Below are 16,360 nucleotides of genomic sequence, written 5' to 3' on the forward strand. Positions count from 1 at the left end.
TTATGTGACACTGAAGCTTTTTGATTCCTGTCTCTCTCACCTGTACATGCTGTGGCTTGGTTACAACAACTCTGTCTGCAAAACACTTATAAAATGCTGTACTGGCACCTGCTGCAATCTGCCAGCACATTCCTTAGGGCCAGTCAGTACATACGGTGCCGGTGCTGCTCTGTTTTCCTTAACTCTCTGTTGATTAGGAGCTATTGCAAGTGATTACCAGCTGTTGCAAGTGATTCTCGCTAGTGCTGCAAAACCAGTGATGGCAATAGAGATAATTGGATGTTGCTGGTTGTTACCACACTATGCCAACATCAGATTATTTTCTGTTATTTACAAGGAGCTCTCACCACAGGATTAGAAGACCCAGTTCTAGTCATAATGTACCTCTAAAGCACTGTGTCATCTTGGATTAGGCACTTCATCTCTCTGGGTCTTGTTTGTTTCTTCTGTAAAATGAAAATTTAAAGTAGAGGATTAAGAAAAGTGTGTAAACCAAGGATTTGACACTTTATAATGACCATTTTTTTTACAATAATTAAAATAATTCCAAAGTTATAATGCTATGCAATTATTAAGGACAAAGAAGAAAGGATAAATGTCATTTTAATTAAATCTGCAGATGGAAATAAATGGGGAAGTTCTACCAGTAATTGTGTGACTGTGTCTTAACAGAGTCCAAAAGAGTTTCCTCTTTGGGAAGCGTGAGCTAATACACCCAGAGAGGAGTGATTAGGAACAGGGATATTTATACTAGATGGGAAATGCTGGGAAGCTGAGATTTTATATCAATACCCAGAGGCGAGATGTGGGCAGCTGATGATGTGCAAAAGAACGTATAGATTTGAGATATCTCCTGTTAATGGTGATGATGGATTCATCATATGTTAGAAGTCTAGGATAGCAGTCTATGAAATATATATATTTATTTTTATACATATTTATATATATTTAATTTTAATTTTATATACATATAAAATCAGCCTGCTTGTTCACCACTTCATTCTGGGAATGGCTGATTAGTCATGGTCTGTACCGTAGCCTAGTCGACATAAACACAGGTCACACAAGACCCACCAGAGGAGAGGCAAAATCCAATTGTGTGTCTAAGCTCAGGTTTCGAGTTCCCCTTCCCCTTGAGGCAGGAGATATGTGGGCTCCAGGCTAGACATTTACAACTGGCCTCCTGTTCACACTTCCTGGGGTGAGAAGAAGATGGGCTCCAGGCCGGACGTTCATTACCAGCCCCGTGTTTACATTTCCTGAAGCAAGAGACAAACGGGCTCCAGGACTACATATTTATGACTGGACTCCTGTCTATATTTCGAGATCTGCACCTCGATATAGAAACCAGCAACAGAAATAGGGTAAATAACCGGACATTGGACATTTTTATGGTAGGGACAGAGTGGGACTAAACCCTGTTAAAAGGTCAAGAGGTCATACATTTCCCATCCTTGGGGCAAGGGAAACATTGCACATATGCAGAAAGGCTCCTTGGGGGTCAAAAAGGGCCCGTAATATGTGATGCTAAGGCCGTCCCATAGGCCTCCGGGCTGTAATCCATCTTGGAAAAAAGTTGCTCACGCATGTTGGGGAGGGTCCTAGGGCAGGGCAGGTGTGGAAAAAGAAACCAGATAATTGGCCAAAGGTAAACAAAGATCTGGAAGAACTGCGGTATATAGATGACTTAACCACTTCTTTACTGCGCTCCTCATTAGGGAGGATGCCCACCCCCTCTCTCTCCAGGTGTGCATCTCTGCCTTGCTTTTGTCTTAACTAAACAAACTGTTTCTCTGTGTGCTCTCCCACTTGCTGTTGTGCTGTGTCTTTAACAATAAACTTTGTACCTGTTTTTTTTTAACATCTTTATTGAAGTATAATTGCTTTACAATGGTGTGTTAGTTTCTGCTTTATAACAAAGTGAATCAGTTATACATATATCCCCATATCTCTTCCCTCTTGCATCTCCCTCCCTCCCACCCTCCCTATCCCACCCCTCTAGGTGGTCACAAAGCACCGAGCTGATCTCCCTGTGCTATGCGGCTGCTTCCCACTAGCTATCTGTTTTACATTTGGTAGTGTATGTATGTATGTCCATGCCACTCTCTCACTTTGTCCCAGCTTACCCTTCCCCCTCCCTGTGTCCTCAAGTCCATTCTCTAGTAGGTCTGCATCTTTATTGCCATCTTGCCCTTAGGTTCTCCATGACCATTTTTTTTTTTTTTTTTTTTAGAGTCCATAGATGTGTTAGCATACGGTATTTGTTTTTCTCTTTCTGACTTACTTCACTCTGTATGACAGACTCTAGGTCCATCCACCTCACTACAAATAACTCAATTTCGTTTCTTTTTATGGCTGAGTAATATTCCATTGTATATATGTGCCACATCTTCTTTATCCGTTCATCCGATGATGGACATTTAGGTTGCTTCCATGTGCTGGCTATTGTAAATATAGCTGCAGTGAACATTTTGGTACATGACTCTTTTTGAATTATGGTTTTCTCAGGGTATATGCCCAGTAGTGGGATTGCTGGGTCGTATGGTAGTTCTATTTTTAGTTTTTTAAGGAACCTCCATACTGTTCTCCATAGTGGCTGTATCAATTTACATTCCCACCAACAGTGCAAGAGTGTTCCCTTTTCTCCACACCCTCTCCAGCATTTATTGTTTGTAGATTTTTTGATGATGGCCATTCTGACCGTTGTGAGATGATATCTCATTGTAGTTTTGATTTGCATTTCTCTAATGATTAATAATGTTGAGCATTCTTTCATGTGTGTGTTGGCAATCTGTATATCTTCTTTGGAGAAATGTCTATTTAGGTCTTCTGTCCATTTTTGGATTGGGTTGTTTGTTTTTTGATATTGAGCTGCATGTAACTGTTTTTACAGTTTTTGCCTCTGTGAGAAATGCATTTTTCACTGGGGGCAAGAGCCAGGGGGTGTGGTGGCTAGGATTCCTGGTTTTCATTCAGGCTATCCAGGTTCAATTCCTGGGCAGGGAATTAAGATCTCGCTTCACACCACCACTCACCGCTGCCTGTCCGAGATCACCCTTGTACACACCCGGTCAACTGCAGGAAGGGAGCTGTAACCTCAGCCACATCTCTGACTCCTGTCATGGCAGGCCAACCACAAGGATCCAGTCTGTGCCTGAGTCCTTTGTTATTTAACTAAAGACACCCCAACGCATTTAGAAGGCAGTCTATCTGTAGGGAAATAAACTTGCACCACCAGCCGTGCTTGGGGTAGAAAGCAAGGCTAGACTAGTGTTATTCTACCGAGTCTCTTGATTTTGTGCGGAAAGAATCCTAGCAGAGCAAACTGCTCTTTACCTCGCATCAACCTTCTGGGTTTGCTCAGCCGCCCAAGCACTGCAGGAACGGGTGGAAATTTCAGAGGAGAGGGAGAAAAGGATCCTAAGATAAAGCCTGGATTCTGGCTGTGTATTCATGTGTCTCTCAGCTACAGGCAACGGCCCTTACACCGACAGCTCTGGAGAGGCGGTGATGGTAACCTGAGGCAAGTGATTGGTAATCTAGGGGTTTAGGCGAGACACCGCCCCCACTCCCCCATCCCCCTTCCTCCCTGCCCAGGGTAGGAGCCGAGCAGGAGCTGTTTTCTCTGACCCCTGCCGGGGAGATTCCCGCTGTCTCCGGGTAACCTAGCCTTGACCTTTCCTAACAGGGGTTATCTAGCATATTCCAACAGGGGACGCCCCCATCCAACTCTCCTTTCGCCTTGCCTTCCTGCCTAACACTTTGCCTCGCCACCAACCTCTGACCTGGCCGCAGCGCACTTTGTCCTCACTCCTTGACCCTGTTTATGCAGTCGTCCTTTCTAGACAGGCCCGGGCGAAGCCTCTGGAGGGGAATCCGTAGATCAGTTCTTCTCAGACTTGAGCGGGCATAATATTTATCCGGAGGGCTTGTTAAAACATTGTTGGCCCTCGCTCCCAGAGTTCCCGGTTTCCTAGCTCTTGGATAGAGCCTGATAATTTGCATTTTTAACAAGTTCTTAGGAGATGCCGCCAGTCCGGGACCACTTAGAGAACCACCGCCTTAGATAAAAGAAGGTGCCGGTGCCGCGGCGTGAGCTCCTCCATTTCTTTCCATCTCTTTCCCCGGTCCCTTCGCACTTATGCTATTTTCCCTTCTCCGTCATAGACTCTGGCTTTTGGACTCTGTTTCTAGCGGTTCCCCTCCTGTCGCCGGTTCCGAGCGTTGTTAGAGAAAATTCCTGCCCACACTCCCCAGTCCTGTGCAACGTCGCCGCCCCCCCTCACCCCCCGCCTTTACTGTTTTTCCACAGCAAACGCTGCCCGCTGCACTCTCCCTCTCTCGGGTGTGAATTATTCACTCTCTTCCCTTACTCCTTGCATTAAGTGCAACCTTTCCCGCAACTTAGCAGTGGCTGGGCTCGCTGCTCGCCTGTGCGCTCCGCAGCCCTGGGAAGCGTCCCTGTACTGCCGCCACGCTCCTCCGCGCGCCAGACCCAGCCTGGGGCGCCGGGGCCATTCCCGCTCCTGCTCTGCGCTCAGACCCTATCTGGCTCGGGCTCCAAGGTGTGGGCCAGGGCGGGTGCTGAAATCGCCTCTGTTGAGCTTCGGGCGCCGAAGCCCAGAGGGGGGCGGTAGCAGCGTCAGGTGGCTGCTCTGCGTCCCCGCGCGCCGCTCAGTCAGTCCCTGCTGCGCGCTCAGCCCGGACTGGAGCGGGAGATGATCAACACCTCCGCCCCGGCAGCTGCGTCCCCGGGAGCAGCCGGGACTCGGGACCTTGGCAGGAGAAACTGAGATGTGACCCCTCCGACTGCCCATTGCCCTCTTTGGCATCCTGCCTGCTTCTCCCACTTCCTCTCCCACTCCACGGCCCCACTGGACAGCGAGCGTTTGCCTCGATCTCCGGGGAGAGAGGAGCGGCCACCAGGCGCACAGCCGGGCAGAAGTTGGGCTCAGCTGGGCAGCGCTGATCCGGCTGCGCCAGTGGGGTAGGCTAGGAAGTGGGAGAGGAGGGCGCAGTAGAGGATCTGGGAGATAGGGCTTTGAGTGGGCTTTTCCTGCTCCCCCGGCCTCGGGGTCGGGGCAGGGGGAGAAATGCTGAGCCCGCGCCTAGGTGATCGCCGCCGCGACAGCAGCCTCAGCAACAGCTTCAGCATCAGCACCGGCGGGACAGCGACAGCGGGGGCGGCGCAGGCGCACTGTGCCCCGCGGAGCCTGCAGTTCCCGAGCCCCGTGTGCGGCACCGCCACAGTCTGGGCAGCGGCGGCCGGGGGAGCGCTACTACCATGAACTGCCTGGTCCTCCTCCCCAGAGCTGCTCATCCGGGTCGGGCTGGAGACACAGTCAGGGGACCCCGTCGCCGCCGCCGCGCCCCCTCTTCTTTCGGCTCGATCTGCTCTTCCACCTTTTCCTCTTCTTCCTCCACCTTCTCTTCCTGCGTTCCCCCCTCCCCCGCCGCGGATCCTGGCCGCTGCTCTCCAGACCCAGGATGCCGGGGGGCAAGAGAGGGCTGGTGGCACCGCAGAACACATTTTTGGAGAACATCGTCAGGCGCTCCAGCGGTAAGAAGAGTTGCAGTCAGAACACCCCTCCACCTCCATCCTGCCCACCCACGCCCCCCATCCTCCCCGTCCCATCCCTCTCCCAAGGCGGGAGGGGGACGCAGACCGCCCTACCTGGCGGCTGCAGTTACAAGATGGACCTGATTTTAGGTGGGAGTGGGAATGAGGTGGCCGAGGAAAGTTAGTTGCATCCCCTCCCCAAGACGTACTCTCCCCCCTCCCACCTGTCCAGAGCCCAGAACCGCAGGAAGCCAAGGGGGAGCAGCGGCTAGGGTGTAGGTACATCTGGAGAACAGAGTTGAGTTTCGCTTTGTTGAGGGATATCTTTTTTGTTCATAGTTTCCCCACATTTTTAAACAAGTAGGCTGAAGAGACTGATCAAATTCTTAGAGTTAATCTCAGCGGAAGGGTTCCCTCAAGTTGGGAATGGCTGTGAAAGTGGCTACTTAAGATTTAGTTTCTGGAATGGCTTTCAGGCCCAACGGGCACCGCTGAAAGGAGCCTTGTGTATGAGAGGGTAGTTGGAGTTGAACCTAAGAAAGAGAGTCAGTTCTGGAAAAATGGGAAGGCAATTATTATGGTCAAATTTGTGTTTAAAGTTTTTTTTCTTTTTTTTTTGCATTGGTCTGTATTGATCTATATGATATATTTGATTTGACTTAAACAGGAGAAATGTAGAAGGGAAGCAATAGCTACTGTGCTTTTAAAGTAACTAGAGAAAGAATTTTAAAAATGCCATTCTACCTTGCTATTGATGTTAGGGTTTTCTTGCCTCAAAGTGTCTTTGAATTGCCATCCATTTATGCATTCATTTCCTCTAAGATATCGAAATGGGGATGGTTATATATTTCACATTTTAGAACCTTATAAACTTTGCATTTTACTGAAATATACATTTTCTACTTGCTTTCAAATCTTTTATATAATTTTCAATTTTACAAGCAAGATATGTAAAATATCCTTTAAAGTTTTTTGTTTTTTGTTTTTTTCCTTCAGAGGCCTGTTATTATATTTTGAGATCCTTTGCTTGGAGAATTATGAGAAAGACATTTCTGCATATTGATTACAGTAGATTTTGGACCAAAGCAATGGAAATACTCTATGCAATTCCATAATCATTGTTTATTCATTCATTCATTCATTCATTCAATGAAACAATATTTATTTGGGTGCCTTATACAAGAGACACTCTGTGGGGTCCTTCGGATAAAAAATGATTAAGACACTTCTGCTCTCAAAAAGCTCCCTCCTTAGTGGCAAGACAGAGGCACACTCAAATGATAATAAATAATTAAATACAATTATGCTCTTCCTGAATTGGTAGATTAGGTTATATTAATTCTTAGGATATGATCTCTTCTAAAACTAGGCTTGCAAATATTTCCCCTGATTTGGGGACTATATGTAAGTGTTCCAAGGTATTTTTCATCAATCTCTGACATGGTATTTGGTTTTCATTTGAGGCTTTTGACTTTATTTCTTCGCATTTGGTCAATTCCTGATACTATACAAGTCTTGAACAGACTTCTTTGGGTTCCAAAAAAAAAAAAATAGCTAATAGGCCTGGTTTAGTGTAAAAAAAACCCAAAACTATAATACTTTTAGCCATTCCAGTGTGATTTCAAATGTGTGTTTGATTTTTTATGATAATATAAAATATAAATTCCTCATGGTAGCCAATGTCTATGTTTATACATTACTTTCTTATATTAATATTGTACAGAAACCTAGAGTACAAGGAGATATTACTGTTAAAACAACCAGTTTGGGAAATTTAAAGGTTATTGGAATTAGCTATTTAAGGTATATCAGTCTGTTTTTCAGCTTTCTCATCCTCTTGGGTTATTTCAACTCCATGCAATTTGGTCTGTGAGAGGACTTTTCAGAGAAGGCCTTAAAGAATAAAATCTGGAGGCTCTCTATTGCTCTGCATGGTAACCAGAAAGTAGATGAGAATTCCTTGGCTGGAGTTTACTCATATAGCATCTTTGGGTGAAACTTCTCATACAGACCGGAACTATGAGCCAGTTTTTAGAATATCTTTTATTTCTGATATACCATGAAATTAAGACTTACCTTATGTGGCTTAGAAAGAGCTGCTTCCATTGCCTCCATTTTAAATCTACCATCCAAGTCAATGAATGTTTTATCTTTTTTACACTTCATGTTATAATTGCTTCACTGGTTTAATGTTTCTTTCCATGGATAGCACCAAGTACAAATGAAAATTTATCTGTTTTTGCATTTTAAATATCACCTCTAATTGCTTATGGCTAACTTTTAATACCACTACTCAAAACCTCTGAGCTTTGTTTGAAATGTGTTAGATATTTGAGGAAAGTATATGAGCATGTGTATGTAATCAATAAAAGAAAGTCTCAGTGCCACTTGTACAGGAAGAACCTCAGAAATTGAGAATTACAGTATTAAATTTCTCTACACATTTATGTGCAAGTATCCCACACTTGTTGCCATTTCTATATGATTTGGCAGAGAAATAGAAAAATTCATTCTGAGAAATTGTTTGAGATTAACAGAAAATTCCCTTCAGGGTTCTCACAGATGGATTGAGTTTGTCACCGTGAAGATTTCATTATTCATTAACTTAACAACATTGAAAGTGAAGTATTGGCAGAGCTTTAGTGGAAAAGAAAAGAGGCAGCACTTCTAATCTAGCTAAGAATTGAAGAAAGATGGGTTACTTTTACCCCATGAAGTGCTTCTTTTTCTGATACAACATCATTTTCTTCTTATGAAAATATCAGATCTTTTAGTGAGAGTCGGAGTAGAAGCATATCTAGAGATACACACAGATAAACATACAGACAGGTATCTACCCAGACACAAAGGTAGATGCAGAGGAAGTAAACTCTCTCTCTGTCTTACCACATAGAAAGAGCAAAAGAGAGATGTAAAAAGTAGCAGAAATACAGAGAGAGAGGGAGGGAAGGAGCGTGGGAGGGAGAGGGAGGGGGAGAGAGAGAGAGAGAGAAAGAGAGAGAGAGAGGGAGAAAAGGAGGGATACTAGATATGAAAGGGCAATGGACACCAAGAGAAAAGGTCAAGTTTTATTTGTCCACGGTGATCATTAATGAGCTGAAATCTCTGCCAATTAGAAATCTATCAGAAAACTTCTTGATGGAGAAAAAAAGAGCAAGAAGTGTGGTATATTTGGGTATAGCTTTTAAACATGAGGATATTCTAATAAAGTTCCAAAGTCCTCAGTTGCAATTTCCCAGAATAACAGTGCTGTATTCTTTGCCTTAGAGTAGCACTGTAGCCTATTTGCTGTTATTTTACACCTCTTGAGACTGGCTTTTTATTTTCCTTGTTTAGTTGACAGAGTCTGTTATGGGAAAGCATTTCAAATTGTCACTGGTGATTCAAAGTCTATAAAATAAAATAATGAGGGCCATTGAGTAGGATGGATACAAACATATTTTATAGCCAAATCCCAAAATAGTAGAAGTAGGGAATTCCTCTCTTTAGTTTTAAGATAAAAGATAAGATCATTTTTAGACAAATAAAAGGAATTACAATCATTCTTAACATGTGATTCTAGTAGGTATAGGGTACACATTATTACTCCAAGAAATTGTAAAGGTCAAAAGCATAAATGCAATAGCAAGGTTTAGATACATTTTTGGCCAGTAGAATCAAAATATGTTGCTAGGAAGGGAAAGTTTGGGAACCATGTGGTGAGTTCATTACCTGCGTGCAGTGTCTCATAGAAGGCCCCGTCCAAAATGCCTACTGACCGAATCTGTGTCTGGAACATTATCAGGCCATCTTCCCTTATTTAAACCTTGCATAGTATTTATGCAAGCTATTCACCAATATATTTTGGGCCGTAGGGAGCAGTACACTTATGGGTAGAAGGTAGGTACCTGAAAGAAAGCAACAGTTTTTTAAGACTTTTAGGTGGAATTTTAGATTAAAACAAAACAAAACAAAACAAAACATTTCCAAGGCCTTCAATCTGATTATTGCTTTGGGCAGTACATTTTATATATATGTTGTCTTTGATTCCTTAACAAATAGGCAGAAATGATTAGTTTGGGTGACAGTAAACCTGGTTGCCATCTTGAAAATTTTTAACTATAAAAATAATGTCTTTTAAATTAGAATTTACTGTTCTTTTTAATATTTTAAACATTATGAAAAACTAGAAATGTTTTTCTCTTTAGAGAAAACAGGGGCCCAGGAAAGAAGAAAACAGAAAAGGCAGTATTTTATGAACCACTTAACCTTCAAGAGAAGAAGTTGAGTATACTCAGTTTTTCATTTTGCCCGAAATACCTGGTTGCACAAGCACTTTCTGTACTTAGTGCTCTTACCTATAGGAAAATCCAAAATCATTTTTGTGCTATAATTAATATTTGTAAAAACTAAGATCTTAAATGAGAACCTATAGGAGGGGAAATAAGAGAACTCGTGATTTAAAAACAAAACAGAAAAGAAATAATAACTCATAATTCTCATCCAATTAAAAAAATTGTGGAAAACAAATGGATTATTGTGGGGTTTTTTTGGTATAGAGTACTTGATATTTTTTCTTGAAAGATCTAAAATACTATTCAGGAAATGTTGATAGAACCACTTAGAGTTTTTGAAGCTTTGGTTTACCCAGGTCTTATAATGTATCACTTTTACCTTTAAAATATCATAGAGATTGAAATTATACTGACCACTTCCTAAATTATATTTATAAGTAAGCCAGAGGATTGTCCCTTGCTTTAGAGTACACACTGCCTTGTATAACAAATGCAGTACTTTGTTGACTAGAGAGTTGCTTGTCCCAGGACATTCTTGTGTTCATTAGAAATTGCTCTGTTTGTTTATCTTTTGCTTGATTCCAGAAGTAGAGTATATAAGAAATCCACGTGCCTGGCCATCTGTCAACTGCCCTACTAAAAGAAACATAAAGCAGTATTTTTGTTAATAGAAGGGAGTGGCTATGATTGTTTTAACTGATGGTGACTGAGTACATTTCTATAAAGGAGTCTTTTAGTTTAGTCAATATTTATCTTTTACTTTCATTGTTAATAACAGCTGCTTGGTAGCATGGAGGAACAACGCTTCCGCCTTCTCTCCAGTGTCTGGTCTAGGAAAAGTTGTACTGTTCTCCAGAGCGCTGTAGTTAAGATTCACCACAAGAGGGCACTATAGGTTCTGCCACAGGTGAACTAAGTAGTTAATATCTTTCTGTTTCTCTTTTCTGTCCTTTTCCTCAAGTTTGATTGGGGGTTAAAATCAACGCAGTTAGTTCTTACTCTTGGCAGAAAATATCTAAAACACAAGACATATAGGAAAGTGAAATGAAGAAAGGAATTGCAATCTTGTATTAGTTAATGGTGACCTACGTTTTGTGACTGAATGTGATATTAGTAAAAGCAGTTTATGGAAACAAATTCAAATAAATTTTAGACTAGTAGAGTATTTACTTTAGCAGACGAACAAAATTTTATTGTAATAAATCACCTCAGTGTGGTGATAATATGTATGAAATATAAAGTTTTGCAGAATAATAATGTATAAATAATGTTCATACTAGAAGGATGAATATATATTTTCTATTTCAACAAAAATTTTCCTCATCAGATGTCTTGATATAATTTTGATTAAGTTGGTGAAGTAGAATCAGCTCATGACAGTGCTTTGATCTTATTAAAAGATAGTTTACAGATTTACAGTTACTTACCTAGGGTATTATATGATTCTAGTATTTTGATGTTATCCAAACTTTAAAAATAAAATACAGAGCTAAAGAAAATATTCTTCAAAGTTCTTCAAATTTATTAAACTCTCAAAAATATATGATTGGAGACATATTACTTTAAAAGGTTCTATTTCCTGTCAGTCATCAAGTGTGAATCTTGGTTTTAGGGATTTTTTTTTCTTTTTGGTAGGGTTAGAAACCATATTTTGAGAGATGCTCTGAAATGTCCCAAACAAAATCATTTTTAATGGGAAAAATTAAAGTATGCCATACAGCACTTTTATGAATAACAGAGATACATAGTGAAATCAAATGAGCATGAATAACAAGTCACAAAACCAGTGGTAATTATTGTTGTGGAAATTGAGGTCAAAGAAAGTAGTCTTGATGTGCTGTAAGAAATGGACATTTGTAAAACATTTTTCTTTACTCATAGAATTTTTAAAACTCCAGTCATATGTTCTCACCACACACACAATAAAAGAAAACACTAGCTATGTGAGATGATGGACATGTTAATTAGCTTGATTGTATACGTATATCAAACCATCAAGTTGTACACTTTAAATATATACAATTTTTATTTGTCAGTTATACCTCAACAAGGCTGAAAAAAAAATCCTTAGTGTGTTCCACTAAATACCCTAGCTTAATAATGTATGATGTAACTCCTCTTCATTATTGAAGAATGACTAAAAAGAGTAATTTAAATATTCTCATTTTATATAATATAGAAGTTTTAATATTGGAAAGGCTTGGTCTTGAAAGATACTTGATCAAATGAGGGCTGTGACAATATTGTCACATATATCAGTGTGTTAGATATTATTTTAGTGTTTGGTTGTTTATGGATACTGTTACTAATACAGAGAAATATTTGTGTACATTCTAGATAGTAGTTTTGTGATATGTTGAGTTTTCACATGGGAAAAGATAGGAAAAGTAAATAAAAAGTGAAATAGTTTATAAAGGAAGAGTGGTTGCAAAGCTGCTTGAAATTTTATTGAAATGGATTTCTTTTTTTCTTGGGTATGGTCCCATCAGAGAAACATAAGTACAAAGTCCTATTGATTTCACAAGTTATATGATTTGAGATCTGAGCTTAGGTGCACAATCAGTTTCTAGAGGTAATGACATGTAACTGGGAAGTTGTGGAAGTGTTGGTATATGGACTAAGCTTCTTGAGGATATGGGTTATACCTTACACATGCACATAGCACTAAGTACTAGTTGAATAAATGTTTTTTTGCTATTGCCTCCTAAATTAACCAAGTCTAGAATTGATTTTTTTCTAAAACACTGCTGATTAAATCTATTAAGTAAGCTTGTATCAGTAATTGTATAGTTTAAAATATTTAGGTAACTAATGTGTATATCTGAAAGTGGAAATCATATTGTACAGGGAAAATCAGATGGGACTCATGAGAGCATGAGAGGTGAATGTGTATGTTATCTCACACTCATCTCTTATTCCAACTTGATGTACAGCTGAAATATTTCCTATCATTTTTGTTCTAATCTCCAAGGGCTTAAAAGATAGACTTTTATACAGGAAATAACTGTTTAGAAATTTGTTGATCCTAATTATTGTTTCAAAAACGATTTTGCAGTTAGGAGTTATTGATGGTTAAGTTTTATCCTTGGGAATTGATCCGTACCAGTTTATGTATCTTCTGAGTGAGTTCTGCCTTGAGAAGCAGCTTGCAGTCCTGTGCACTATCCAGAGGAAGAGGCAGAATAGATTTTGGCTTTTTAGAGACTGCATGGCCAGTCTCAGATCACCAAGTTTAACTGAAAATCAAACAACTCACTTAGATTGAGGGCAAATTTCATCTTTATCCTGATCTTTTCTGTAAGCCTTTTCTGTCTGCTGGCATATTTTTGACTTGGGAAAAATTATAGCACAATGAGTTTATTTTCATATATTTATGGCATTGAGAGAATAGAGGAATTTTTCAATGAGGGCTAAATAATCCCAGAATAAACTCCCCTAAAAATAACTCCCATCCTTTTGCTTGATGTTCATACTGTTTCTAGTTAATCATTCACAAATTCAACGTATATTGTTGAGTGCCCACTATGTGCTAGGCTCTGATCTAAGCAATGGGGATGCACATTGAACACAACAATAAAAATAACATTTCTCCTATTTTTTTTTCTTTCTGTGAGGGGCAGTGTGCACACTGGTTAGGCACCATAGGTTCTGGAGGCTCGCGTTAAAGTCCTGGCTCTGATGCTTTTTAGCTCTGTGACTTATCTATACCTAGTTTTCTCCTTTGCAAAATGCAAGTAATAAAAGTGCCTAGCTTACGGTGTTGGAGTGAGGATTAAGTGAGGAAATACAAGCAAAGTGCTGAGAACAGTGTCTGGCACATAACAAGCACCGTATCAGTATCAGTGTGGTTAGTTATTGTTATTAGTTAGATGTTTAAAACTTTGAATGCACCTTCTGTAGCTGATGCCTTTAATTCTTGGTCACCATTTCCTTTTGCGCCTCTTTTCAATGGATTTCTGTGTAAAACGTAATGTTGAAACTTATAGAAGTTTACAGGTGAGCATTCTTCTTGTGAATCCAAAAACCTTTTATTTGTCCATATTTTTCTGGCTCTGTAGGATTTAAGACTCTGCTCCCCTACCCTCTCCACATGAGTTCATCTTTTGGCTTTCATGACTTTTCACTTTCTCCTGCCCTTTTCCCTTTCTTTTTCTATACCCTTTCTATTCCTTTTCTATCCCCTTTCTCCTCCCCTCTCCTCCTCTTCCCTCTCCTGAAGGATGGTTGGTTCAACCTTCAGCTGTCTTTCTTACATCTTTATCCTCCTTTTCAGAGCAAGTTTGTCCTTGGTCATAATTTAAAATGTATCCTTTCTGTTCTCCAGTCCTGTATTTCCAGTGGCCTATAGAATTTCTCTTATACACCTCACAAGTTATCTAAAACTCATTGTGGCCAGAGAATTGAATTTATCATTGGTTTTGGCTTCAAATAGACTTACTTTTTTGGTATTTCCCCATTTCTGTCAAAGGTGTCTTTAATATTTTAATCTTTTAGTCTAGAAATCTTAGGGTCATTTCTGGCTTCCCACTCAGTGTAATATTAGTCTTATTTGCTAACCAGATTACTGATCCCTAGAGGTAAGAATTTTGCCAAGTAGTTTTTTCTTACCCTTTATAAGCGCTGTGTGCCGAGTGAGTGATTCCTGCCCGTTCACTCTACTGACTCAGGGCATGAAACATGTCCATTACTGATATCATATACAGCCAATGTGTATAAGTATGATGGACCAAAGGAGGAGTTACAGGTTGAAAGAAGAGTTGCCTCACTACTGGGCCCAGAAACAAAAGATGTCCTCTGAGAGTGAGGAATGAAAGGTGTGATACCTTCTCCTTGTCCGTTCCCAAGCAGCCTCTTTTTCCACTAGAGCAACCATCGTCAAGGTAACTGGTCATCTTTCTGGAGCTCTGTGGGGCAGAGAACAGTGCTCTGAACAGAGCAAAGGCATTTCCATCTTGTCTTGACACAGACTTCCGTCCTGACTCTAGCCATTACTCTTGGTGACATCCTAGGGCTCTACAGGATTATAGTAACTACCTTGTGGGTTTGCTGGGAAGATTCAGCAAACCCACAAATGTAGCAGATCTTGCACTGTGCCTCATCATAGCAAGGGCTTAACAAATGTTCACCTGTTCCTATTTTCTCTGAGGTAGGGGAGATTTACTTTTCTTTTCTTTTTTTTAACCTGAAGAAAGCAAAGTATTAAATAGTTAAGGCTTTCCTAAGTCTTAAACTGGTGGATCTGAGATTAAAGGCATTTAGAGTCACTTTACCAAGGGCTTACTTATTTGGAGAAAAAAACCAAAACCAAAACAAACAAATAAACACCACTCTTTCCCCCAACAAAAAAACTACTACTTACAGTCAAAGAAACATCAGTTCTTTTTACCTCAGTAATTGGCAGTGCTTGGAGAAGCTGAAGAAGAAGGCAGAAATTCAGCCTCTTTTTGTAACTGGCTCAGTGAAATCTGGCCAAAGGAGAGAAATGAATTGAATTTGTGATCTGTATCTTTCCCTTGAACAATTAGCTCCTAATGCATAGATAGTAGAAATTTAAAAAAAAATAAGACAAAGCTTTAGAAAACTAATCGGATTGTAAATGCATTCAGAAAAGCCTCATTTCTACTTTTTCTACCAGGTGTGGAGCTTAGACTAGTCTTTTTTTTTTTTTTTTTTAAAGATTTATTGATTGATTGATTGCTATGTTGGGTCTTCATTTCTGTGCAAGGGCTTTCTCTAGTTGCGGGGAGCGGGGGCCACTCTTCATTGCGGTACATGGGCCTCTCACTATCGCGGCCTCTCTTGTTGCGGAGCACAGGCTCCAGACGCGCAGGCTCAGTAGTTGTGGCTCACGGGCCTAGTTGCTCCGCGGCATGTGGGATCTTCCCAGACCGGGGCGCGAACCCGTGTCCCCTGCATTAGCAGGCAGATTCTCAACCACTGCGCCACCAGGGAAGCCCTAGACTAGTCTTTTAATTGAAATTCTCCATTAGTTATCTTGCTATTAGTGTTTGATTGCCTTAAAAGGTTAACTTCAAAGAAAATAGAATCCCTTTAGAACAGCTGTAGTTCATTTGCAAAAACAAGGTTTGCTTATTTGCAGGATTGAAAAATGATGCTTAAACATTAAAAATGTAAAACTTTATTCCCCCTGACAAACGTATCTTGACTGATTTAGCTTTTATCCAAGATTGTATAACTAGCGAATGTTTTAAGTCCTTAGGTGTTTTAAGAAATGTCATTGTAATGAAATTCAGTAAAAATTTGTTCTTATCAACAGCAGGGTGAAGGTTTTCTGTTGTACTATGAGACTATGAATCTCATAGGCCATTATTGCAGTTATCTTTTACTTTTAATGATTCTGACGCATATACTTTTTAGAAACACATCTTTCATGAACAAAACACCAGTGATTAAAAGTAGAAACTTTGGGCTTCCCTGGTGGCGCAGTGGTTGAGAATCTGCCTGCCAATGCAGGGGACACGGGTTCGAGCCCTGGTCTGGGAGGATCCCACATGCCGCGGAGCGA

The 16,360-nt window shown here is 40.7% G+C and overlaps 1 protein-coding gene across 1 annotated transcript in view; it reads left to right on the forward strand.

Moving 5' to 3' along the window:
* The first annotated feature begins 5,487 nt into the window (after positions 1–5,487).
* Positions 5,488–16,360, forward strand: part of KCNH5 (potassium voltage-gated channel subfamily H member 5) — a 328,693-nt gene continuing 317,820 nt past the window's right edge. Inside the window, exon 1 of the mRNA XM_068523893.1 lies at positions 5,488–5,560. Coding sequence (XP_068379994.1) covers positions 5,488–5,560 — 73 coding nt within the window. The remainder of the gene's footprint in view (positions 5,561–16,360) is intronic.

Source organism: Eschrichtius robustus, chromosome 1 (genome assembly GCF_028021215.1).
Source record: "Eschrichtius robustus isolate mEscRob2 chromosome 1, mEscRob2.pri, whole genome shotgun sequence".
Lineage (NCBI taxonomy): Eukaryota > Metazoa > Chordata > Mammalia > Artiodactyla > Eschrichtiidae > Eschrichtius > Eschrichtius robustus.